At 37.9% G+C, this 27,611-nt stretch overlaps 1 protein-coding gene across 1 annotated transcript; it reads left to right on the top strand.

Moving 5' to 3' along the window:
- The first annotated feature begins 11 nt into the window (after positions 1–11).
- KCTD18 (potassium channel tetramerization domain containing 18) lies at positions 12–27,227 on the top strand. Its single transcript, XM_065880871.1, has 6 exons — positions 12–215; positions 1,781–1,992; positions 8,054–8,247; positions 9,367–9,461; positions 15,599–15,701; positions 25,547–27,227. Exons 1-6 carry the CDS (start codon positions 53–55, stop codon positions 26,052–26,054), a joined length of 1,275 nt encoding a protein of 424 aa, XP_065736943.1. The 5' UTR covers positions 12–52; the 3' UTR covers positions 26,055–27,227.
- Positions 27,228–27,611: the final 384 nt, after the last annotated feature.

Below are 27,611 nucleotides of genomic sequence, written 5' to 3'. Positions count from 1 at the left end.
TGCAGTTTCTGAAAGTGTTTCAAGGCAAAACTTCAGGCGTCGGAGAGGACCAATGGAAGGTCACAAGGCAGAAGAAGAGGTGTTGGATATTCTTCGACTGAACGTAGTGGTGGCTGTATTTACACAGCCAGGCGGCAGTCCTTGTGCCGCTTTAAGGGACTCAATGCTGGCATCCATGTTCAGTGGTCGTTTTCCTCTAAAAACAGATGAATCAGGTAAATATCTAAAGTCTGTAAGCATTATCATGAATATTCATTAAAAAAGGAGTCTAGTTTAAATTCCCTTTAATTTTTCTAATTACAACAGAATGTATTAGCTTACTCTGTTAATTACTGAGATCATTGGGACTGTATGGAGATTCATTAAGTACATGGAGAAATTAAATACCAGTTTCTAGAATCTGTGATGCTGTCGCTAAAAGTTGACAAAAAAGTGAATGTGTGTAAAGGCCAACCATCACCTAATTATGGGGATTAATCATATTTTGAAAGTTGTTCCATTCATACAACTCAATGGGTAAAGGTATTGAGCCTGATTAAATATATTAGCTTCTCTCTGTGTTCTTCAAGTTAAAAAATGTATTTCTCTGGAGAAAGGAGCTGCCCTCATAGCTGACAGGGCAGGTACTGTCAGTGTAGAATTAGTGTTAAACTCACGCCTAGTCCAGCTGCAGAGCCTTGTGTGGGCAGATGTGTATGCCTAAGAAAACATCAGTTCAGTGATACCGTCAGTCACCCAGGACTGAAAATTGGTGTTTCAGAAGAAACTGTAAAATACAAGGGTTAGGGTCCTGGGGCCACTCTCTGCTTTGAGTGCTCTGGGGTTCACTGAACCCACTACTGGTGGTAAAGAAACTTCAGCAGAGCAAGTAAGGCTTTTTGTACATCTTAGGCATTCTGGGGCTCGTAGAACCCACTCTTGGTCTGTGTTAGAAAAAAGGGATTGAGGAGCTCAGAGCATGAGGGGCTGTTAGTAACCCTGGGTCTGGAGAGATTTCTTTGCCAGATGAATGGCAGTTGGAAGAATGGAAAACTCACTGATGTCTGGTGCCCAGGACTGGATGTCCATCTGGACAGAAAGTTTGTTGGTGTAAAGGTGGTAAGCAGGGACTGAGTTGTTTCCTCTGCCCCTAAGTTTTTACCTTCTTAATCCCGTCTTAAACTAATCAAGGGAGGAAGGAAATCATTGAGTAACCTCACACAGAAGTGTTTTTTTGTTTTCTTAATTCTGCTGAATTGTCTACAAAAAGTCTTTAATCATAAAGTAGTACCAGTATAGCATTTCTTTTCTAAAGTTTCATACAAAGGAACTAACCTAATAAGTCTGAACAAATGGCATGCCCATAGCTAGGAACCCAGGGTTTATTTGTTGGCAACACTGCAGGTCGACTTGTAGGGTCCCTGACATACAAATGCTGGACCTCATTATACCCTCATTAGGGAGGAACTCCATACACCTTTCCTGGCCCAGCTGGGTTGAGATTAGTGGTAAGCTTCTGTTTCTACCAGCAGTCTAAGGTCTCCATGGCTTTTGCAGAGGCCATAGTGGGAATATAGTCCTTGATTTCTAATGGAACTCAGAATACGTTTTCCTTGTAGGTGAGAATACAGAGGCTCCCCAAATTTGACTAAACCTATTTGAACACTAGATATTAACTTTCTTTTGAGAAGGAAACATTTCTAATTGTAGAGGTCTTCAGTCTAATTCTAGCTTGACATGTTGAAATTTTACCGTGGTCATTTGTATCTATTCAATCATTTTTGAACTGAATATTTTCTAGGGGCTTGTGTTATTGACCGTGATGGACATCTATTTAAATACCTTTTGGATTATCTTCACGGAGAAGTTCACATTCCCACAGAGGAGCAAACCCGCATTTCTCTGCAGGAAGAGGCTGATTACTTTGGCATCCCTTATCCGTACAGCCTGTCTGACCACTTGGCCAATGAAATGGAGACATACTCTTTAAGGTCAAATATAGAACTTAAAAAGGTCTTGGCATTTTCTTAAGTTTTACAATATATGTATGAATGTTTATCTAATATTCATTTATTATACATTTATTATGCACAAAGCAATGTATGTTATTTTGTATAGCCCATGTTGTAACATAAACCAAAATGAGACCGTTTTACTTCTTACAATATTTTTTTAACTGTATTATATACCTTTATTTGTTTTGTTTTGAATTTTATTTTATTTTTTTATACAGCAGGTTCTTATTTTTCATTTTATACATATTAGTGTATATATGTGAATCCCAATCTCCCATTTCATCCCACCACCACCACCACCACCCGCCACTTTCCCCCGTTGGTGTCCATACATTTGTTTTCTACATCTTGTGTCTCTATTTCTGCCCTGCAGACCGGTTCATCTGTACCATTTTTCTAGGTTCCACATATATGCGTTAATATATGATATTTGTTTTTCTCTTTCTGACTTACTTCACTCTGTATGACAGTCTCTAGATCCATCCACGTCTCTACAGATGACTCAATTTCGTTCCTTTTTATGGCGAGTAATATTCCATTGTATATATGTACCACTTCTTCTTTATCCATTCGTCTGTTGATGGGCATTTAGGTTGCTTCCATGTCCTGGCTATTGTAAATAGTGCTGCAATGAACATTGGGGTGCATGTGTCTTTTTAAATTATGATTCTCTCTGGGTATATGCCCAGTAGTGGGATTGCTGAGTCATATGGTAATTCTATTTTCAGTTCTTTAAGGAACCTGTATACTGTTGTCTATTGTGCCTGTATCAATTTACATTCCCACCAACAGTGCAAGAGGGTTCCCTTTCCTCCACACCATCTCCAGCATTTGTTGTCTGTAGATTTTCTGATGATGCCCATTCTGACAATGAGGTGTTACCTCATTGTATTTTTGATTTGCATTTCTCTAATAATTAGTGATGTTGAGCAGCTTTTCATGTGCTTCTTGGCCATCTGTATGTCTTCTCTGGAGAAATGTCTATTTAGGTCTTCTGCCATTTTTGGATTGGGTTGTTTGTTTTTTTAATATTGAGTTGCATGAGCTGTTTATATATTTTGGAGATTAATCCTTTGTGCATTGCTTTGTTAGCAAATACTTGCTCCCATTCTGAGGGTTGTCTTTTCGTCTTATTTGTAGTTTCCTTTGCTGTGCAAAAGCTTTTAAGTTTCACTAGGTCCCATTTGTTTATTTTTGTTTTTATTTCCATTACTCTAGGAGGTGGATCAAAAAAGATCTTGCTGTGATTTATGTCAGAGTGTTCTTCCTATGTTTTCCTCTAAGCGTTTTATAGTGTCCGGTCTTACATTTAGGTCTCTAATCCATTTTCAGTTTATTTTTGTGTATGGTGTTAGGGAGTGTTCTAATTTCATTCTTTTACATGTAGCTGTCCAGTTTTCCCAGCACCACTTATTGAAGACACTGTCTTTTCTCCATTGTATGTCCTTGCATCCTTTGTCATAGATGAGTTGACCATAGGTGCGTGAGTTTAGCTATGGGCTTTCTATCCTGTTCCATTGATCGATATTTCTGTTTTTGTGCCAGTACCATATTGTCTTGATGACTGTAGCTTTGTAGTATAGTCTGAAGTCAGGGAGTCTGATTCCTCCACCTCCGTTTTTCTCCCTCAAGACCGCTTTGGCTATTCGGGCTCTTTTGTGTCTCCATACGAATTTTAAGATTTTTTTGTTCTAGTTCTGTAAAAAATGCCATTGGTAATTTGATAGGGATTGCCTTGAATCTGTAGATTGCTTTGGGTAGTATAGTCATTTCCACAATATTGATTCTTCCAGTCCAAGAACATGGTATATCTCTCCATCTGTTTATATCATCTTTAATTTCTTTTATCACTGTCCCATAGTTTTCTGCATACAGGTCTTTTGTCTCCCTAGGTAGGTTTATTCCTAGGTATTTTATTCTTATTGTTTCAGTGGTAAATGGGAGCGTTTCCTTAATTCCTCTTTCAGATTTTTCGTCATTAGTGTATAGGAATGCAAGAGATTTCTGTGCATTAATTTCATATCCTGCAACTTTACCAAATTCATTGATTAGCTCTAGCAGTTTTCTGGTGGCATCTTTAGGATTCTCTATGTATAGTATCATGTCATCTGCAAACAGTGACAGTTTTACTTCTTCTTTTCCAATTTGTATTCCTTTTATTTCTTTTTCTTCTCTGATTGCCGTGGCTAGGACTTCCAAAATTATGTTGAATGATAGTGGGGAGCGTGGACATCCTTGTCTTGTTCCTGATCTTAGAGGAGATGCTTTCAGTTTTTCACCATTGAGAATGATGTTTGCTGTGGGTTTTTCGTATATGGCTTTTATTATGTTGAGGTAGGTTCCCTCTATGCCCACTTTCTGGAGAGTTTTTATCATAAATGGGTGTTGAATTTTGTCAAAAGCTTTTTCTGTATCTATTGAGATGATCATATGGTTTTTATTCTTCAGTTTGTTAATATAGTGTATCACATTGATTGATTTACATATATTGAAGAATCCTTGCATCCCTGGGATCAATCCCACTTGATCATGGTGTATGATCCTTTTAATGTGTTGTTGGATTCTGTTTGCTAGTATTTTGTTGAGGATTTTTGCATCTATATTCGTCAGTGATATTGCTCTGTAGTTTTCTTTTTTTGTCGTATCTTTGTCTGGTTTTGATATCAGGGTGATGGTGGCCTCATAGAATGAGTTTGGGAGTGTTCCTTCCTCTGCAATTTTTTTGAAGAGTTTGAGAAGGATGGTTGATAGCTCTTCTCTAAATGTTTGATAGAATTCACCTGTGAAGCCATCTGGTCCTGGACTTTTGTTTGTTGGAAGATTTTTTATTTATTTTATTTATTTTTTTAATTTTAGTTTTCTTTTTTATAAATTTAGTTACTTTATTTTTGGCTGCATTGGGTCTTTGTTGCTGCACGCAGGCTTTCTCTAGTTGCGGTGAGCAGGGGCTACTCTTCGTTGCAGTGCACGGGCTTTTCATTGCGGTAGCTTCTCTTGTTGCGGAGCACGGGCTGTAGGTGCGCGGGCTTCAGTAGTTGCAGCATGTGCTCTCAGTAGATGTGGCACACGGGCTCTAGAGCGCAGGCTCAGTAGTTGTGGCACACAGGCTTAGTTGCTCCGTGGCATGTGGGATCTTCCCAGACCAGGGCTCGAACCCGTGTCCCCTGCATTGGCAGGTGGATTCTTAACCACTGCGCCACCAGGGGAGTCCTGTTGGAAGATTTTTAATCACAGTTTCAATTTTATTACTTGTGATTGGTCTGTTCATATTTTCTATTTCTTCCGGGTTCAGTCTTGGAACCTTATACCTTTCTAAGAATTTGTCCATTTCTTCCAGGTTATCCATTTTACTGGCATAAAGTTGCTTGTAGTAGTCTCTTAGGATGCTTTGTATTCCTGCAATATCTGTTGTAACTTCTCCTTTTTCATTTCTAATTTTATTGATTTGAGTCCTCTCCCTCTTTTTCTTGATGAGTCTGGCTAAAGGTTTATCAATTTTGTTTATCTTCTCAAGGAACCAGCTTTTAGTTTTATTGATCTTTGCTATTGTTTTCTTTGTTTCTATTTCATTTATTTCTCCTCTGATCTTTATGATTTCTTTCCTTCTACTACCTTTGGGTTTTGTTTGTTCTTTCTCTCATTCCTTTAGGTGCAAGGTTAGATTGTTTATTTGAGATGTTTGTTGTTTCTTGAGGTAGGATTGTACTGCTATAAACTTCCCTCTTAGAACTGCTTTTGCTGCATCCCATAGGTTTTGGATCATCTTGTTTTCATTGTCATTTTTCTCTAGGTATTTTCTGATTTCCTCTTTGATTTCTTCAGTGATCTCTTGGTTATTTAGTAACATATTGTTACTTCTCTACAGTTTTTGAAGACATGATTCTTAATTACCGCTATTCATTTTTTAAGGCCAAAGTTGTATTCTAGGAAAGTGTATTACCACGCCACCTAAAAGTTTATGGAGTCTTTATTCCTCATTGAATGTTTAACACTTTTTGATGGCTTTTTAAAATAGAACTCTTCTGCTCTTGAAGTTCTTCTTAAAGTAAGAGCAGTACTGTAGTATGTGAGGGTATAGTGGGATTAATTCATTTACTGAAATGATATTTTAAAAGGATGGTCATGATAAATAAAAGATTGTATAAAATCCCTTACCTGATTTAGTGAGTGTAGCAGTTTGTTACTAAGCTAAAACATTAGTTTGATTACTTCACCTTGAGATCAGTAAATCTTTTTTTTTTTTTTTTTTTTGCTGTGCACGGGCCTCTCACTGTTGTGGCCTCTCCCATTGTGGAGCACAGGCTCCAGACGCACAAGCCCAGCGGCCATGGCTCACGGGCCCAGCCGCTCCGCGGCATGTGGGATCCTCCCGGACCGGGGCACGAACCCATGTCCCCTGCATCGGCAGGCGGACTCTCAACCACTGCGCCACCAGGGAAGCCCCAGTAAATCTTTTTTTAAGATGCTTCTGTTTTAAATCACATTTGAAATGTCTTTACATGACTTGAACAGCCTCATCTGTTTTTGTCTTATTGATAAGTATTATATTTGCTATTAATTAGCACTTTGAACATCTAAGAAAAATATTTTTCCTAGATAATTGTTTATAGTGAAAAGTGGTTTGAATTGGTTTGAATTCTTTGAGTTGGATGACAGTGTTTAGGAGAGCAAGCTGACAGTGTGGTTATTAGGAGTGCAGCATGAAGAGAAAGTTGATTTGGTTCCAGATCCCCTTCGGGAATTTGCATGGTTGTATGGGTTCTGCTATTGGAATTATTTATAAACTGAGTTGTCGAACAGTCTTTTGATGCTGTTTGCCATATCTGCAGAGTGGGGCTGAAAAAGCCTAACTGGAAAGTTGGGACAGATTAACATTCACCTTTATAGTCTTTCATTCTTGGTTTGTATGCACAACAGACACAGCATGCGAACATTCATTCTGCCAGCCAACTCCTATTTATTTCAAATGTTTTTGACATATAGGACCTTGTTCTAGGGACTTTGTGGGACACAAAGAAATATGACATGCCGTTTTTGCCCTTGAATGGTTTATAATGTTGTTGGTGATTTTCATAGATGTGCAAGTGAAGATAAAAGCCAATACAGGAGTTAGATGGCAATATTAAATGAAAATGCAACACGTTAGGGTCCTCTTTTCCTTCACTGAGTCAGTAAATATTAAGCATCTCCTTTGTATCAGGTACTTTTCTAGGGACTTGGGATACAAAAAAAAACAGAAAAGAGTGCCTGTCCTCAGAGAGCTCACAGCAATAATGCTGTTTCTCCCAGGGAAGGCCTGTACCACTCCACTGGGTGAAGCCCTCTTCCTCTGTGCCCCTTAGCACCTCATAGGCTTACCTAGTAGCACTTCTTACACTGTGTGCTGATGGCTTATTTAACGTCTGTCTTCTGCATCAGCTATAAACTCAAGGAAGGACCCTGTCTCCTGCTCACCATTATGTCTCCAAGGCCTTAGACAGTGCTTATTATTTACACATAGGTACTTAGTATTCAAGTGATTGAGTGAATAGGTAGATAAATGCCAAATGAGTTCAGACAGTATATATCGAGTTCATATATTCGTATCTTTCAGTGTAAAAGAACAAGTTAATCTGGTTAATCCATGATTGGATTTGGAGTTAAGAATAAGCATCAACTATGGGGCAAGTCAGTAGGAGGTAAAAGGAAGATTGAGTCAAATGGAAAATCGGGGGGAAAAGAAAGAATTTTAACTTTTGCTTATTATATGAAGATTTTAAAATGATGTTGGTAGTGAGTCTAAAGGAAGAGGAAGTAAAACATAATTTCCATGTGGAAAAAGATTCTCTAGCTGAAAAGGTTTTGGGTTTTTGGGTGTTGATTTGCCTCACCTCCCCCAACACCCCAAATTCAACAAATGGTTTGGTTTTTAAAGGCATAAACAGTAGGCTGAGATATATAATCTTTTTATTTCCGTTATGACCAGCTGAAATTACAGCTTTACATGAAAGTAATAGAGCAAATTCATTTTTACTTTACTCCAGAATTAAATTCAAATTTTATATATTTTTTTGCCCCAGGCTTTAACAGACTTCTGTGATTCGTATGGTTTAGTTTGCAATAAACCAACAGTTTGGGTTCTCCACTATCTTAACACATCTGGTGCAAGCTGTGAGAGTAGAATTATTGGTGTATATTCCACAAAAACTGATGGAACAGATGCAATTGATAAGCAGCTGGGAGGAAGAATTCACAGTAAATGCGTTTTTAAAAGGTATGTCTGCAAAAAAAAAAAAAAGGTATGTCTGCGTTTAAATATGAAAAGGAACAAAATAAAGTCTTGGTCTCTTCTAAGAGGTGTTATTGAATGGAATATGTGGTTGACTAGGAAAGAAGCTAGTACCTCTCAACAGACAGAGTGAATCTCATAGCTGTCGAGATAGGCCTGTTTCATGAGGAGGTTGTAATTCAGACCATTTCACATCTGTATAAGCAATAGGCCATCTACTTGGTCTAGTACAGTGGTTCTCAACTGGGAGTGGTCATCAGAATCCCCTGAGAGGCATTATAAAAAGAGAAAAGAAAGAAAGAAAAGAAAAGCCACATGCCTGGGTATCTCCCCTCCACTATAGTCCAGGGACAGAAGCCTGGCCTAGAAGTCAGCAGGCCCACTGAGGGACCCAAGACTGGCCTGTGTCTTGGTGTCCTGGTTTGAGAAATGCTGAAAGACTTTTCATCCGGTCCCTCCCAACTTTAAAATTCTATGCTTTGAACATGTTAAATTCTTAAGGGTTATTCTGTTAATATTTTCCCTGTAATCTCATTTATACTAGTCAATTCACTTAGCAAAATTTTTTTTTTAATTCTCTGAGAGATTGGATTGGGTCACATGCCAGTGACTAATGCACGACCACATGAGCTTGCTGTTTAGATAATTAATATGTTATCATTTTCTGAATTCTTTACAGGCAGGGATGTTTGTGTATGATATATAAGTGCCTGACATAGTGCTAAGAAAGTTTTAGTCAAAGTTGAACCTTTTCTAACTTTACTGGAGTTAGGTGATTTTTTTAAGAAAACTTATTTTAAGGATTTGTTGATTTGTCTGCACAGTTTATATTGTGGAATTAACAAATACTTTACCGCAGTAAAAAGAGATTAAATGTAGGTTAGTACGTAAGTATAGTATATTATACTCATCTAGTATGTCGTATATAGAATATATATATATACATATATATATTCTTAAGGATCACAGAAGAACAACTACTCATTACCTACATATTTTTTTTCCTTAGTTAACAAGCACTTATTGAGTGTCTATTAGCTGTATATATGTATACACATTCATACCTAGGTAGTATATTTTCATTACCTTTTGTAATATTTCTAGGGAGGCAGGAAATAATGTTCAGTATATTTGGAGCTATTATTCAGTAGCAGAATTGAAGGAAATGATGGATGCCTTTGATGCCTGGGAAGGAAAAGGTACAGTACAATTCTTTCATTTCATGGCAGAAAGTAGACTTTTCCTTAATAAGACAAAGCAAGTTCAAATATAGCATTTCTTTTTTTGAGAAAATGTTTTTGGTGTGGGTCCAGGTAGTTGTCACCTAATAGTAACACTGAGGCAGTTTACTTACAAATTTTTAAACCCCATGAATTGCTAGGTATTATTAATAATCTATAATACAGTAACCTAAAATACACTTTTGTTAGTTATGCTTATTTAGTTCAATTTAAAAAGAGTTTCTGGGGCTTCCCTGGTGGCGCAGTGGTTAAGAATCCGCCTGCCAATGCAGGGGACATGGGTTCGAGCCCTGGTCCAGAAAGATCCCACATGCCACAGAGCAACTAAGCCCGTGTGCCACAACTACTGAGCCTGCGCTCTAGAGCCCACGAGCCACAACTACTGATGCCCACGCACCTAGAGCCCGTGCTCCGCAGCAAGAGAAGCCACCACAATGAGAAGCCCGCGCACCACAACGAAGAATAGCCCCCGCTTGCTGCAACTAGAGACTGCCCGCGCACAGCAATGAAGACCCAACACAGCCAAAAATAAATAAATAAATTTATTACCAAAAAAATAATAAAAAGAGTTTCTGTAGCACCTACTGTATACCTAGCATTGTCCTAAGAAGTATACCTCTAAATTAAGCATAAAATGTGTAATCAAAAAAAAAATAGAGAGAGAGAAAATGAAAATAATGCTGGGAAGATATCTAAAGAGCCCTTAGAAAACAAATATTCTTTAAATGCACACTTTGAAATTTGACTATCTTTACCAAGCTGCTTATGTGAGTTGATAATAGTAATGCTGCTTGATATTCAGTGTGATATGTAGTTTACATTCAGTATCTCTTAGTCCTAAAACAAGCCTGTATGCTGGTTTACGATTTTATTGATGAGGAAAAGAAGTCTCGGAGAGACATGCCACTTGCTTAAAGATCACAGAGGGTTAACTGTTCTATGCCTAAGTTTTTTTTCTTAATTAACATGTATTGAGTGTCAATTAGGTGCAAGCACTATAATTAAGTCCTAAAATTGTCCAAAGATAAATAAGACACATCTCAGTCCTCAAATGATCTTAAAAGCTGGTAGAGACAGCCATTGCAAGTCATATAAGATTGAATAAGGAAAGGAAGAGGCTTTTTAAAACTATCAGCTGTTCCTCTTTCAGGCAGGATGCTAGTACCAATCCTTTTTTTCCTCAACTTTGCCCCACTCAGTTTTCCTCCTTTTTCTTTTCATATCGTGCCCTTCAAACAGATAGGATGAAGTGTGTTGAACAAAATGCTATTCTCTTTAAGCTTATTACTTGAGATTTAATTGACTTTGAGACACTTGGGCTTAAGTTGAAGAACAACCCCCCTGGTGTTCTTGTCTCCTTTTGTGCCGCTGGACTAGCAGGCTGCCTGGGAAGCTTTGGGAGGGCCTGGCTGGGTTTCTTTCTACACTGATTCAGGAAGCTGGAGCAGAGAGCTGGGATCACTGATTTTAACAAAGCGTGTGACTGATTTTAACTTTTTAGAAAGCATGTAATAGAGTATCATTGTTATCTAACAAAGTTCTGGAAGGCCTGTGGAAAGCCATAATACAGGAAACAGAAGTAAGAGAAAGAACTATTGAAAGGAAGAAGACAGTTATTGTTATTTGTGGACAATATGTCTTTGTAGAAAACCCGAAAAGAATCGACTAAAGGTATTTCAAATGATGAGTTTAGTAGACTAAACTAGCTAGATACAATATAAATAAAGATTAGCAGCTTACTTATGGTAAATTAATTAGAAATTATAGGAGAAAATCCCATTCACAATAGCAATAAACAAAAATAACTAGGCTGCGCCACCAAGAAATGCTTGGGTCCTTTACGAAGAAAACTGCTAAAATGTATTTATCTGTCCATCCATCCATCCATCCATCTATAAAAAAGAAGAGATGAAGATTACTGTGAGACATACCATGATCCTGAATGAGAAATCTGAATATTATAAAGATGTCATTGTTTCTCAGATTAAATTATAGGTTTAACACAATTCCTACCAAAATATCAATGGACCTCTTTGGGAATCTTGAGGAAATGATCCTAAAATTCCTTTGAAAGAATAAACAGGTGAAATACCCCAAAACATTTTGGGAAGTAGAAGTCATTAGAGGGATGAGTTTAACTCTGTTTGATGGCCAAAATACTATATGTAGCTCTATACTAATAAAACCATGTCTTTCTGGTACAAGAATAGATGCAGAGATCAGGAGTAAAATCCATTAAATTTATAAGAATAAAATCACTTTGTGATAAGAAAGCATTAAATACCAATAAAAAAAGGATAGATTATTTAGGAGAAAAACAGAACTTTAACCTCACATCATTTATGAAAATAATCGCAGGTAGATTTATGAATGAAAAATGAAACTATTATAGACTATAATGAAATGTAAGCAAATAACTGATTTCTTAATAGGGAAAGAAATTGTAAGCTTAAAATAAAACATAAAAGACAAAGAAATTTGATTACATAATATATTAACTTTAAAACATAAAACATTATAAATAAAATTTAGAAACTAATAAAAAACTTGGATAAAAGTGTTGCATTAACTGGACAAAGATTACCCTTATAATTAAGAAAGTTTATTTAAATTCATTAGAAAACCAGCTCAACCCTATTACAAATAAATGTATAAGGTTCATGGCCATAAAATTCCCAGAAAAGGAAATAAATATGGCAGAGGTTCAAACTCATTATCAGTGAACTATACATTAAATGAGAACTATTTTTTTATATACCAGGTTAGTAAAGATCTCATGAATTCTTGGGAGCAATAAAGTTCATATTACTTTTTTTGGAAATAATTTATCAGTATGTATCAATAGCATCAAAATTGTTCATATTCTTTGAGCCAATAATTCTACTTCTAGAAATCTACCTTAAAGACAAAATCAAATGCAGACAAAGGCTTATGAACAGAGATGTTCAACTGAACATTATTCATAATAGGGAAAAAATAAAAGCAATCTAAATGTCTATAATACAGGGTTAAATACACATTGGCACATCCACAGGTTATAGATGAGTATAGCTATTAAAATTATTTTGAGGGAATTCCTGGGTGGTCTTTTGGTTAGGACTCCACGCATCCACTGCAGGGAACATGGGTTCGATCCCTGGTTGGGGAACTAAGATCCTGCATGCTGCGTGGCTGAAAAAATAATAATGATAAAATAAAATTATTTTGAATAACTTTTTACGTTGATGAGTGCCCATGATAAAGTAAGAAATGGTCAAAAGCAGAAAACAAAATTAAATATAATGTGTTTTCAATTATGTGCATATCATACGAATAGAAAAAAGACTGGAATGAGATACATCAAAATGTCATGAGCCACGATTCCTAGTTTTAGGATTAGAAGTGATTTTTATTTTTTTTTATATATACTTTTCTATATTTTCCAAGTTTTGTACAATGAATGTGAATTATAGGCAGGAAAAAAATGAAAGTCTTAAAAACAAATTGCAGTATATCTTTTTTTTTTTTTTTTGCGGTACGCGGGCCTCTCACTGTTGTGGCCTCTCCCGTTGCGGAGCACAGGCTCCGGACACTCAGGCTCAGCAGCCATGGCTCACAGGCCCAGCCGCTCTGTGGCATGTGGGATCTTCCCGGACGGGGGCACGAACCCGTGTCCCCTGCATTGGCAGGTGGACTCCCAACCACTGCGCCACCAGGGAAGCCTGCAGTATATCCATTTAAAGGAATACTCAGAAATAAAAAGAGATGATTATTGATACATACATCAACATGGATGAATCTTCAAAGCATCATGGTAAAGAAGCCAGACACAAAAGGCTATGTGGTGTATGATTCCATTTATATGATACTCTGGAAAAGGCAAAACTAAGGAATGGAGGGCAGGGCATCAACTGTGGAAAGGTAGGAGGGAACTTTTTGGGGATGATAGAAATGTTCTGTATCTTGATTGTGGCCATAGTTACATGACTGTATACATCTGTCAAAACTCAGTGTACTTAAAAAGAATGAATTTTATTTTATGTAAATTATATCTCAATAAACCTGACTTAAAAATAAAAACTTAATGGATGAGATTTGGTGATGGTTTTGTAGCATAAGTAGGTTTGAGAGTATGATCAAGCAGTTCTAGAAAGTTGTTGTCTTAAAATGAGGTCCATAGACTTCGAGTATTTGGACATGTCTATTATATATAATAATTTATGTGCCCAGCTTGCTAAGTTGTTTGTTATTACTAGCCCTTTAGTGATTAAAAAAGAAGACACCAGATTCCTTCTTCGGACTTAAAGGTTACTGTTGTTTTTAATACCAAGCAGTTTTTATTCAGCATCATTCTTTAAGCCTTTTTTAATGTGTCTATGTATAATTTTTATGGTTCTTTTTTTAAAAAATGAGGTAAAATTCACACAGCATAGAATTAATTACAGTATACATTTCAGTGACATTTGCTACATTAACAGTGTGTGTAACCAGCACCTCTATTTAGTTCCAAAACACTTCTGTCACCACAAAAGGAAACCCAGTATCCATTAAGCAGTTACTCTGCATTCCCCTCTCCCCTCAGCCCCTGGCAACTACCAGTCTGCTCTCTGTCTCAGTGGATTTGTGTATTCTGGATATTTATATAAATGGAATCATACAATATATAACCTTTTGTGTCTGGCTTCTTTCACTTAGCGTAAGGTTTTTAAGCTTCATAAGAATACATTTTCAGGGACTTCCCTGGTGGCGCAGTGGTTAAGCATCCGCCTGCCAATTCAGGGGACACAGGTTCGTTCCCTTGTCCAGGAAGATCCCACATGCCGCGGAGCAGCTAAGCCTGTGCGCCACAACTACTGAGCCTGCGCTCTAGAGCCCGCGAGCCACAACTACTGAGCCCACGTGCCACAACTACTGAGCCCACAAGCCACAACTACTGAGCCCGCGTGCCACAGCTACTGCAGCCCGCGCGCCTAGAACACATGCTCCACAACAAGAGAAGCCACCTCACTGAGAAGCCCACGCAGCACAACGAAGAGCAGCCCCCGCTCGCTGCAACCACAGAAAGCCCGCGCGCAGCAATGAAGACCCAACACAGCCAAAAATAAATAAATTTTTTAAAAAAAGGAATACATTTTCAGCTTTCAATCAGAAACATATCAAACTATTATATATAGAATGGATAAACAACAAGGTCCTATTGTATAGCACAGGGAACTATATTCAATATCCTGTGATAAACCATAATGCAAAAGAATATGAAAAAATATATATATACACATACACATATGTATGTATAACTGAATCACTTTGCTGTACAGCAGAAATTAACACAACATTGTAAATCAACTATACTTCAATAGAATAAGTTTAAACAAAGAAACGTATCAGATTTAAAAATTAAGTGAATTTGACTGGAATCTTGGCCTGCCACACTAACACAGATTATTCTTGTTTGAAAAGATGCCTATAAGGTATTGATACCTCATATTCATATAGTGGTTGCCTCTTACAGTGGTTCACAAAATTTATCTGATTTGATGATTGCAGCAACCTAGTGAGGTAGACAGGGCAAGTGTTAGAACCCCTACTGTCCAATCCTTTCACATTACTACCACCACTATGACTTATAATAAAGGCACCTAACATATCTTGAGTGCTAAGTCTGTGCCAGGCCCTGTTCTAGGCATTTTGTTTTTATTTTCTCATTTATTTATCGCAGCAAGGTATGTACTATTACTGTCATCATTTAACAGATGAGAAAATTTTCCCGAGGTGATATGATTAGTGAATGACAGAAATGGGATCCAGACCCAGGCAGTTTTGGCTCCAGTGCCTGTGCCCTTAACCAGCATACACTCAGTTGCTCAAGGTCTGTATAACGACCTCTGGTTATCAGTGGCAGAGCTGGGGCGGCTGGTAGCCAGCTCTTTCTGGACCCGGGTCATGAGCTATGCCACTATTGCCCTGGCTCTTCTTGGGAGCACTTCCTGCTTATACTTCTCTTCATCAAATGGGAGTCATGAACCTTAAACTTTTTCTGGCCGGTCTTATACAAAAGTGTTGCTGAGCCTTTGGCAGTGGACAGTGGTTCTCTAAATTGTCTTTTTATCTTCCAGGTGTTAGCTACTGGCGGGTGCCTCATGAACTGATAGAATGTTGGACTCTGGAAGAGCGGCCTTTACATGGAAGCCTGCGTCACATGGCCCCAATTCGAAAGAGGTTATTTGTTCTTTGTTGATTTTTTTAAAAAATTAATCTATGACCTATATTTTTACTGCCTCTACTGGGGGAGTGAATAATGGTTCTTGACCTCATTGAGCTTATTAATCACCTAGGTGAATATTCTGCCTTACCATCAAAGTATAAATCTTTATTTATTTATTTTTGGCTGCATTGGGTCTTCGTTGCTGAGCGTGGGCTTTCTCTAGTTGCAGTGAGCGGGGGCCACTCTTCGTTGTGGTGCACAGGCTTCTCTGAGGTGGCTTCTCTTGTTGCGGAGCACGGGCTCTGGGCGTGCGGGCTTCAGTAGTTGTGGCACACAGGCTCGGTAGTTGTGGCTCATGGGCTCTAGAGCACAGGCTTAGTAGTTGTGGTGCACGGGCCTAGTTGCTCCACGGCATGTGGGATCTTCCAGGACCAGGGCTCGAACCTGTGTCCCTTGTATTGGCAGGTGGATTCTCAATCACTGCATCACCAGGGAAGCCCCAAAATGTAAATATTGAGGGAATACCCTGGAAGTCAGTGGTTAGGACTCTGCTCTCTCACTGCCGAGGGCCTGGGTTCAATCCCTGGTCGGGGAACTAAAATCCCACAAGCTGTGTGGCGTGGCCAAAATAAAAAAAAAAAATTAAATGCAAAGTTACCAGAACTATGTAAAAGGTGGAAGTAATTCTTTAAAACTGAGTTATATGGTATATTCTTTTTGGGAGAGTATGATTTTAAAAATACTACTGGACACAGTGAGAATGCTGTGGTAAGTATTTTTCCCCACTAAAGTGAAATCCCAGATTTTACTGGCAATAGTCAAGAAATTTATTAGACTTAATATTTGAAATTTCCTGTGATTAATTCTGAATCCCTTTCTCCCTCCTGTTACCACAAATAACATTTTTATTTAGTAGTATTATCTTGTGTTCTATGAAATCATTAGCACTGAATTCACCCACATCTGTGTCTTTCACTGTGGTTTAAATACATTTAAAATTATATTTCATTTTCATTGTCTGGGTAGTATTCATGACTTTCAGACATTCTGATTTCTTGATCATCTTTTCTAGAATTTGATTCAGGGCCCGTATGAAATTTCAGACTGCTTTCTTACTTTTGCCCTCTGGATCTTTCACAGAGGTGCAGGGAATTTTATTCAGTTTTTAATAGTAAATCATATGTTAAAACAGATCTTTTTGCTTAAAGGCTCTCATTTTATTATCATTTATTTTGGTGTTTGAACTTATAGTTAGCAAATATTATTTGGGTCCAGAGCAGTAGTTCTCCACTGGGGGCAGTTTTGTTCCCCAGGGGATATATTTGGTAATGTTTGGAGACACTGTCAGGTGGGGGTTGTTGCTGGCATCCAGAGGGTAGAGGCCAGGGTTGCTTCTAAACGTCCTAGAATGCAGAGGGCGGCCCCCCATGGCAAAGAATTGTTGAATCCCAAATGGCAATAGTGCTCAGGTGGAGCAACCTTGGACTAGAGTCCAGTGGAAGATGTGTACAAAATATAAAGCAAGCAGAAATTGTTTTATGGAAACTCTCCTCTGTGTTAGTTGTCTTTTTCCTCTGGGATTTTATTAAGTATCATTTTTGATTCATGGACCAGGTAACGATGACTTGGAAGCACTTGTGAGGTCCCAAAGAACCATTTCTCACCTACAAAATTTTAGTTAAGTTCAGTAGAGTTTTGAGGTTGAATATATTATATTTCAAATCACTATGCTATTATGATCCCATTTCCAAAAATCAGAGTTCAGTATCTTATATTTGCCTCTGAAAACACAACAGTGCTGAGTCAGAGGGAGAAGACTTGGAGGATTGCCATTACACATGTTCAGAAGGGGATCTTCATGAAGTGAAACTGATGGAAGCAGTGGAAGGAGCAGGCAGGCTTTTGACAGTGGTTGCTTGACAGTTTGACAGTTTTAAGGTCATTTAAAATAATGTTCCATGTGACTTTTTCCCTTCATTTTGTTGGTATAGTGTATCATATTGACTGATTTGTGGATGTTGAACCATCCTTGCATCCCTGGAGTAAATCATGTGTGTTCCTTTTAATGTATTGTTGAATTCAGTTTGCTAGTATTTTTTTGAGGATTTTTTGCATTTATGTTCATCAGGGATATTGGTGTGTAATTTTCTTGTGGCATCCTTGTCTGGTTTTGGTATCAGGGTACTACTGGCCTTAATGAATTTGAGAGTTCCCTCCTCTTTTATTTTTTGGAAGTGTTTGAGAAGGACTCATTAATTCTTTGAAGAATTGGTTTGGTAGAATTCACCAGTGAAGCTGTCTGGTCCTGAACTTTTGTTTGTTAGGAGATTTCAATCTCCCTAGTAGTCATTGGTCTGTTCAGATTTTCTATTTCATCATGATTTAGTCTTGGTAGGTTGTATGTTTTTAGGAATTAATTCATTTCTTCTAGGTTGTCCAATCTGTTGGCATATAACTGTTCATAGTAGCCTCTTACTATCCTTTGTATGTCTATGGTATCAGTTTCAACATCTCCTCTTTCATTTCTGATTTTGAGTTCTCTCTTTTTTTCTTGGTGAACCTAGCTAAAGGTTTGTCAGTTTTGTTTATCTTTTCAGAAAATCAGTTGTTAGTTTTATTGATCTTTCCTATTGTCTTTTTAGTCTCTATTTCATTCATTTCTATAATCTTTGTTATTTCCTTCCTTCTGCTAACCTTTGTTTGACCTTTTTCTAGTTCCTTGAGGTGTAAAGTTAGGTTGTTTATTTGAGATTTATCCTATTTCTTGAGGTAAACATTGCTATGAACTCTCTTAGAACTGCTTTCACTGCATCCCACAAACTTTGGTATGTTACATTTCCATTTTTATTTGTCTCAAGGTATTTTTTGATTTCTCTTTTGATTTCTTCTTTGACCCATTGGTTGTTCAGTAACTTGTTGTTTAATCTCTATGTATTTGTGAATTTTCCAGTTTTCTTTGTGTAATTAATTTCTAGTTTCATACCATTGTGGTCAGAAAAGGAGTTTGATATGATTTCAGTTGTCTTAAACTTACTGAGACTCGTATTGTGGCCTAACACGTGATCTATCATGGAAAATGTTCCATGTGCACCTGAGAAGATTGTGTACTGTTATTTTTGGATGGAATGTTCTGTAAATATCTGTTAAGTCCATCTGGCCTAACATGTCATTTAAGGCCAATGTTTCCTTATTGATTTTCTATCTGTAGGATCTATCCATTGATGTAAGTGGGGTATTGAAGTTTCCCACTATTATCGTATTGCTCTCTGTTTCTTCCTTTAGTTCTGTTAATATTTGCCTTATTTTTTAGGTGCTCCTATTTTGGGTGCATTAATATTTACAAATGTTATATCCTCTTGTTGGATTGACCTTTTTAAGATTATGTAATACCCTTTTTTGTCTCTTATTACAGTCTTTGTTTTAAAGTCTATTTTATCTTATATAAGTATAGCTACTCCAGATTTCTTTTGGTTTGCATGGAATATCTTTTCCCATCTCTTCACTTTCAGTCTGTGTGTGTCCTTACACTTAAGTGAGTCTTTTGTGGGCAGCATATAGTTGGGTCTTATTTTTTGATCTATTCAGCCACTCTGTGAATTTAATCCATTTGCATTTAAAGTAATTATTGATAGGTATGTACTTATTTCCATTCTGTTGATTGTTTTCTGATTGTTTTTGTAGTTCATCTCTGTTCCTTTCTTCTCATCTCTCTTCCTTTATGGTTTGATGACTTTCTTTAGTGGTATGATTATATTCCTTTCTCTTTATCTTTTGTGTATTTACTATAAGTTTTTGCTTTGTGGTTACCATGAGGCTTACATATAACAACTTATATCTATAACAGTCTGTTTTAAGTTGATAACAACTTAAGTTTGATTCCATTGTAAAGCTCAATATTATACTATCCCCTGCCATGTTTTAGGTTTTTGGTGTCATATTTTACATCTTTTTATATTGTGTATTCCATAACTAATTATTGTAATCATAGTTATTTTTATTACTTTTTTCTTTTAACCTTTATACTAACTTTATAGTGATTAATATACTACCTTTACTATATATTTACCTTTCCAGTGAGATTTATTCTTTCATATGTGTTGTTACTAATTAGTGCCCTTTCTTTTCAGCTTAAAGAAGTTCCTTTAACACTTCTTGTAAGGCCAGTTTAGTGGTGATGAACTCCTTTAGCTTTTGTTTGTCTGGAAAACTCTTCATTATTCCTTCAATTCTGAATGGTAATTTTGCTGGGTAGAGTATTCTTGGTTGGATTTTTTTCTTTTACTACTTTGAATATATCATGCCACTCCTTTCTGGCTTGCAAAATTTCTGCTGAAAATCTCCTGATGGTCTTATGGGGGTTCCTTTTTATATAACAAGTTATTTTTCTCTTGCTGTTTTTAAGATTTTCTCCTTGTCTTTCACTTTTGACATTTTAATTATAATGTGTCTTAGTGTGGGTCTCTTTGAGTTCATCTTGTTTGGAATTCTCTGGACTTCCTGGATCTGGATGTCTCTTTCCTTTCTCAGCTATATAGTTTTCAGCTATTATTTTTTCAAATAAGATTTCTTCTCCTTTCTCTCTCTCTTCTTCTGGGAGCCCTATAATGTGAATGTTAGTCCATTTGATGTTGTCCCGTAAGTCCCTTAAATTATCTTCACTTTTTTTCCATTCTTTTTCTTTATTCCTGCTTTTATTGGGTGAATTCCACTGCCCTGACTGAGTTGACTGATCCTTTCTTCTGCTTCATCTGGTCTGCTGTTGAACCCCTCTAGTGTGTTTATCAGTTCAGTTATTGTATTCTACAGCTCTGTGACTTCTATTTGGTACTTTCTTATATTTTTCATCTCTTTGTTGAAGTTCTCATTGTGTTCATTCATTCTTCTCCCCAGTTTGGTGAGCATTTTTATGACCATTATTGAACTCCTTCTCAGCTAAATTACTTATCTATGTTTAATTAAGGTTTTTTCCTGAGGTTTTATCTTGTTCTTTCATTTGGAACATATTCCTCAGTTTCTTCATTTTACTTGACTCTCTGTGTTGGTTTCTATACAGTAAATGAAACAACCGCCTCACTCAGTTTTGAACGAGTAGCCTTGTGCAGAGGATGAACCTTATTGTTTGGCCCTGCCCCAGCTCTTAGTTGACTCTCAAACCTTTGTGATTGTCCAGGCAGCCTGTTATATTTTTAATAGCTCCCAGTAGTTGAGGATGAACCAAGACCTGTCAGTGTCCCAAAGGGGAGGATCTCATCACCTAGATTGAGGCTGCTTGGAAGCCAGACCCTCAGGCAGCAGCTTTTAGAGCTTTACAAATATATACAGACCTGTGGGACTGCAAGTGTAAGCTCTGCTGGCCAACAGAGCCAGGCATTCTGAAGGTGTCCCCTTGGTGGCAGCTGCAAAAATCGGGGCTCCAGCTGAGTGTGTAAGCTCTTTTCAGAAAGATTCTGAGGAGCTGGAGCAAGGCAGAGAGAGAGAGCACCAAGATGGCATTCACAGCCTATGTTCCTTGAGAGCAGCTCTGTTTGGCAATACACGTGTGCCAAACCTGAGGCCTGCCCCTCAGGCCGAAGCACTAGGACAAGCAAAGAGGCCTTCTTTGCAGAAAGACTGGGGGATGTTCCTCAGTCTGTTGTCTGTGCATTGTCCTGTAGATGTTAGCCCGCCAGGAACCATCTCTTTGATTGCCACAGTCCCATGGGACTCAGGAATGCAAGACCCACCAGCCATGAGAGCCAGGGGATCAAGGGGCATGCTGTGGGTGGCAAATACAAAAACCAGGGCACCAGCTGCATGTAAATTTCCCCTTCAGAAGACACTGGCACTTTGGAGTGTGGCAGAAGGTGGGTGCAAAGATAGCACCCACCCTATGAGGTCCCTGGGAAAGATTATAGTCAGCCCCTAGATGCGTGTTTAATTAGAAGTCTGCCCCTCAGGCTACAGTCATGATGATCAGCTAACAGACCTCCTTCACGGAAAGACTGAGCTTCTGGATCTGTTGCCTCTTGTTGTGTGCTGGGGTGGTAGCTATTTAAGAACTCTTTCTCCATTGGTTACAGTCCTGTGGGACCTACAAGCATAAGCCCTACTGGCCACCAGAGCCATGTAATGTAGAGGTGTCTCTTGGCAGCATTTGCAAAAATTGGGGTACCAGACAAGGCTATGAGCTCCTTTCTGGGTTAACACCAATTGTTACAGTCCCATGGGACCAGGAATGCAAGCTCCACTGGCCTCCAGAGCCAGGCAATCAGGAGTTGTCCCCTGGCTAAGAGCCATAAAAAGTGAGGGTTCCAGATGAGTGTAAAAGCTCTCTTCCGGGAAATACTGGTGCTCTGGAGCACAGCAAAGGGAGAGCATGAAGATGGTACCTGCTAGTCTTTATTCCCAGAGAGTGTTCCAGCAGGCTTCTAGATGTGTGTGTTAAATTAAACGCCTGCCCCTCAGGCCAGCACTTTTCTATCAGCAGGTGAGCTACTTTACTATTTAAGTCTGGGTGCAATTGGCTGCTTTTGAACTGGGTCCTGGGGTGGGTGAATCTGAGCATGTGGACCCTTGAAGAGCTGTTTATCAGATTGCTATAGTCTTGTGGGCCTCGGGACTTGAACGCTGTTGATTTTCAAAGTTAAATATTTTGGGGGCTCATCTCTCAAGTGCATGTCTTAAAAACTGGGGAGCCCGATGTGGGGTTTGAATCTTTCCCTCCTTAGGGAGAAGATGTAGGTTTTGACTTTCTTCCTGGTTGCGGATTACTGCATTGGGGGATGGGTTTATGGCAAGATTGTGTTCCAGCTTCTCCTACCTGCTTCAATGTTGTTTTCTTCTCAGATGCCCAATATGTAGTTGTCACTCAGCCGGCCTTTAGGTTTTATTTAAGAGGAAATTGTTCCATATATAACTGTAAACTCAGTGTGTCCATTGGAGGTGAGTTCAGTATCTTCCTATGTTGTCATCTTGAACTGGAAACAATCTATCAAATGGTTTTTATATCATATCAAAAATCATATAATCATCTCAATAGACGCAGAAAAGGTATTTGACAAAATTCAGCATCCATTTATGATAAAAATTCTCAACAGAGCAGGTATAATGAGGATGTACCTCAACGTAATAAAGCCTTATATGACAAGCCTACAGCAAACATACTCAGTGGTGAGAAGCTCAAAGCATTTCCTCTAAGATCAGGAACAAGATAAGGACCCCCACTCTCACTACTTTTACTAAACATAGTATTGGAAGTCCCAGCCAGAGCAGTTAGGCAAGAAAAGTAAATTAAAAATATCCATATTGGAAAGGAAGAAGTAAAACTGTCACTGTTTGCAGATGACATGATATTATATATAGAAAACCCTAAATACTCCATCAAAAAACTGTTAGAACTAGTAAACAAAATCAATACACAAAAATCTGTTGCATTTCTGTATGCTAATAATGAACTATCAGAAAGAGAAATTAAGAAAATCCAGTTTATGGTTGCATCAAGAAGCATAAAATGCCTAGGAATAAATTTAACCAAGGAGATAATAAAAAACCTGTATGTTGAAAACTGTAAGACGTTAATGAAAGCAATTGAAGAAGACACAAATAAATGGAAAGATAGTCCCTATCCATGAATTGGAAGAATTAATATTATTAAAATGCCTGTATTCCCCAAAGCAATATACAGATTCAGTGCAATCCCTATCAAAATTCCAATGACGTTGTTCACAGAAGTAGGACGAACAATCCTAAAATATGTATGGGACCACAAAAGACCCTAAATAGCCAAAGCAATCTTGAGAAAGAAGAACAAAACTGAAGGCATCATGCTCCCTGATTTCAAACTATATTACAAAGCTATAGTAATTTAAATGGTATGGTATTGGCATAAAAACAGACACACAGATCAGTGGAACAGAAGAGAGAGACCAGAAATAAACCCATATATATAGGCCAACTGATTTACAACAAAGGAGCCAAAAATATACAATGGGGAAAGGTGTCTTCAATAAACGGTGTTGGGAAAATTGGATATCCACATGCAAAAGAATGAAACTGGACCACTATCTTACACCATACTACACAAAAATTAACTCAAAATGGATTAAAGACTTGAATGTAAACCATAAAACTCCTAGAAGAAAAAATAGGTGGTAAGCTCCTTGACATAGGTCTTAGTGATGATCTTTTAATCTGACATGAAAAGCAACAGAAGCAAAAATAAACAAGTGGGACTACATCAAACTAAAAAAGCTTCTGCACAGCAAAGGAATCCATCAACAAAATGAAAAGGCAAACTACTGGATGGTAGAAAATATTTGCAAATCATATATCTGATAAGGGGCTAATATCCAAAATATATAAAGAACTCATACAGCTCAATAGCAGAAAAACAAACAATCTGATTCAAAAATAGACAGAAGATCTGAATAAACATTTTTCCAAAGAAGACATATAGATGACCAATGGGTACATGAAAAGATGCTCAACATCATTAATCATCAGGGAAATGCAAATCAAAACCACAATGAGATATCACCTCATGCTTGTTAGAATGTCTGTCATCAAAAAGACAGGAAATAAATGTTGGCAAGGATGTGGAAAAAAAGGAACCATTGTGCACTGTTAGTGGGAATGTAAATTGGTGCAGCCACTATGGAAAATAATGTGAAACTTCTTCAAAAAATTCTAAGTAGGACTAACATATGATCCAGCAATTCTACATCTGGGTGTCTATCCAAAGAAAGCAAAAACACTAACTCATAAAGATATATGTACCCCCATGTTCATTAAAGCATTATTTACAATAGCCAAGATATAAAAACAACCTAAGTGTCCATTGATGGATGATGGTATAAAGAAATTGTGGTATGTGTGTATATATATATATTTGCAACAAATGGACCTTGAGGATATTATGCTAAGTGAAATAAGTCAGACAGAGAAAGACAAATACCATATGAGCTGTCTTTTATGTGGAATCTTAAAAACAAACAAACAACAAACAAACAAAATCCAAAGCAAAAAAACAGGGAACTGATTGGTAGTTGCCAGAGGTGGGGGGGGGGGGGGCAGTGGGAGAAATGGGTGAACTGTTTTTTGTTTGTTTGTTTTAGTTTAAACAAAATGAATAAAAAATAAATTAAAAAGGTAAAACAGTGTTTCCAGTTCAGGCTTTTTATAGTGAATGGCAGCTCAGCTGAGGAATCTTTGAAGGTTTGTCCAATACTTCTCGAATTCAAAAACCGTCTAACTATACCATGAGTTCGACTATTCTAGCAGATCCCAAAATGTGTTCCATAGCGTGATAATTTTACTGGGTGCCAAAGGGTGCATTACGGAATGATTGGGAAATATGGATTCAACAAAGCTAAACAGGTGTCTTTAGTATAGAATCTTTAATTTGTTACTATAGAGTTTAAAGCTTTAGGAGGAGAATAAAATATGCAGTAGCATTTCTCAAGTTTATTTGTGAAACCCTTTTTTCCTCAGTAAATCTCTTGAAACTGCTATTCTGGGAAAAACAACTTGAGATACTCCTGGTTATCCTCTGGATCACATCAGAATTTGTGAGAACTGAGTAATGTGCTGTGTAATTCCAGTGTAACGCTCCAAATTTTAACTTGCTGGTATTAACATTATGTGTGTTTGAAAGAGTGTATTCCAGTTGAAACAATCTTTTGTAAACTTGCTAATTTACTTATTGACCTTGGTGGGAGATGAGAGATGAGGTAGGTTGATACCTCTTGGCTCAAATTCTTGACGAAAACCTTTTTATTCACCCTGAAGGTAGACTTTGGAGACGTTTTCATTAGTTACATAACCTGTAACTGCTGGTTTACAGGACCAGCTGTTTGACAAGAACCTGCTTCTCTATTTACAGGCGACTGATAGCGCCCAATGAAGAGGAAGAAGGAGGCGTGAACTGTAAGACTGGTCCTAAGCCAGTACGATTTTTGGGGCCTTCCACCAGCACCCAAATTAAAGTCAAGAACTCGGCTTCCGTGAGGGTGCCTCCGGCCAGTGTACCGCAGCCCTGGTCCCGGGCATCCGTGAACCCGGCTGCAGGAGGAAGGGCAGCTCAGCGCTCTGCACCGTTGAAAGCCCCGTCCCCGGTGGGCACAGGCCTGCCCAGGCATCCCCAGGCTGCCCACGAGACCGGGGGTGCTGAGAACGGGGCCACGCACCCACCTCCAGCTAAGGTTCTGCTCTCCGACAAAAAGGCCACCCCGCACCGAGTGATAAAACTGAGGAGGACTCCCTTGTGTGCTACGGGGCCTTCAACGCCCGCCTGCACCGCGGCCAGGTCGGCGGGGCCCCCAGAGCCGAACCCTGACGCCCCCAGCGCCCTGGGCGCGCGGACTGAGAACGGGCAGGGCCAGACCAATTGATGGAAACGGGGACTCAGGGTGTCCCGTTTGCCTCTCCGAGCTTACAACCCGTTTAATACAAATAAGCGGCACTCTTTCCCGATGCAGTCGGGATGAAAACTTGTTTCTTTCTATTTAGGGTGAATTGTGTGAAGTAGGAATGGAGGAGGGAGACTGTAAGTGGTTGGGCCTATTTTTACTTCTCATTTTCCCAACGTTTAAATTATTTGTCTAGGGATGGTTTTAATTTCAGGTTTTTTAATGTGTGTGGGCTTTTTTTTTTTTAATGTTTAATTGGTATTAAGGCAACAAAACAATAGAGCAAAATCATCCCTAGCAAGTCCACTTTGTTGCTGAAATAATTATAGATTTTAGGCACTTATTTAATGTTACTCATTGCTGCCCAGGGATAGGAGTGAGATTTGGGCTTAGCTTTCAGTCTGGTGAAATAGAGAGGGTGATATTAGTGCTTCCCAGTGCTATGTCCCAGATGGGGGGAGATTTGAGAGAAAATGTAGATCAAGGTGAACTCTCTGCAGGGCACTCTCAGTCTCAAAAGGTAGCATGAAAAGAAATGAGGGGGAGGGGGAAAAAAAGACAATAATCTGAGTCAATAATTTGACTTCCACTTAATGGAACAATTTTCTTTCCTAGATTGGCTTTTCTTACTCTTTTCCTAGAAGATTTAGTTATACCTTGCAAGAAGATTTCTTGGAATAAGAACTATATAACATGTCATGGAATGAACTGTTAAAATATTTTATTTTTCATTTGAGTAGTGAAGTTTTGAAAGTACTTTGAAGAGAAAGTTTAACTTTTTAACTAAAATTAATATTTTTTTTCAGAAATGACCATTAAAGAGTTATTCTGATTATACAATATGATTTTTTATCATACAATTTCCACATAACTTGAATTTAATATTTTAAAACAGAGTATTTTGATTAATCTTCTATTTTTTCACAACTATTTAGTTGTATGTGTTTACACGTACATGTTATATTTTATAATTGGATCACATATTTCTATCTTCAGTGAGCGGTATGCCGTCAGTGTGTTAAAAATAAGTTCATAAAGCAGGGTACTTTTTACTCAGTGCTTATCATTGTAATTGTACTGGTTTAAAAGAGTAAAGTAAATATACTCAAAACATTACTTTTTACAAAATAAAAAAAACCTTTCCGTAAAAAGTGACATTTTTCTGTGACTGTACTTATTTTTAAGCCTTGGAGCCGGAGCCCTTTAGTAGTTTGAAAGCTTGTTCGTTTATATAGGTTATCTATTTCAGCTCACAAAATTGCTTTCTTGTCTAGTTAATGTATGAAATCGTTAAACCGATTTTGGATAGCTATCCAAATACCAGCAGCCTTTTTAAAGTAAGCGGTTTATTTGGCTAGAAAAAGTGAATATTTAAAACTAAAGATTCATGAATGATATTCCCCTGGGGAATATATAAAATATTCAGTCACCTTGCAAAATACTATTACATAGAATCCAGGTCTTCTGAAAATTAAAGACCATAGTGAGTTTTGAGAACTTCCGTTTAGGATATTATTGGTATTGTTTGATCTACAACAT

The sequence above is a fragment of the Phocoena phocoena genome, chromosome 7, assembly GCF_963924675.1.
Source record: "Phocoena phocoena chromosome 7, mPhoPho1.1, whole genome shotgun sequence".
NCBI lineage: Eukaryota > Metazoa > Chordata > Mammalia > Artiodactyla > Phocoenidae > Phocoena > Phocoena phocoena.
The sequence above is the reverse complement of the archived record's forward strand: the minus strand, read 5'-3'. Positions and strand labels throughout refer to the sequence as shown.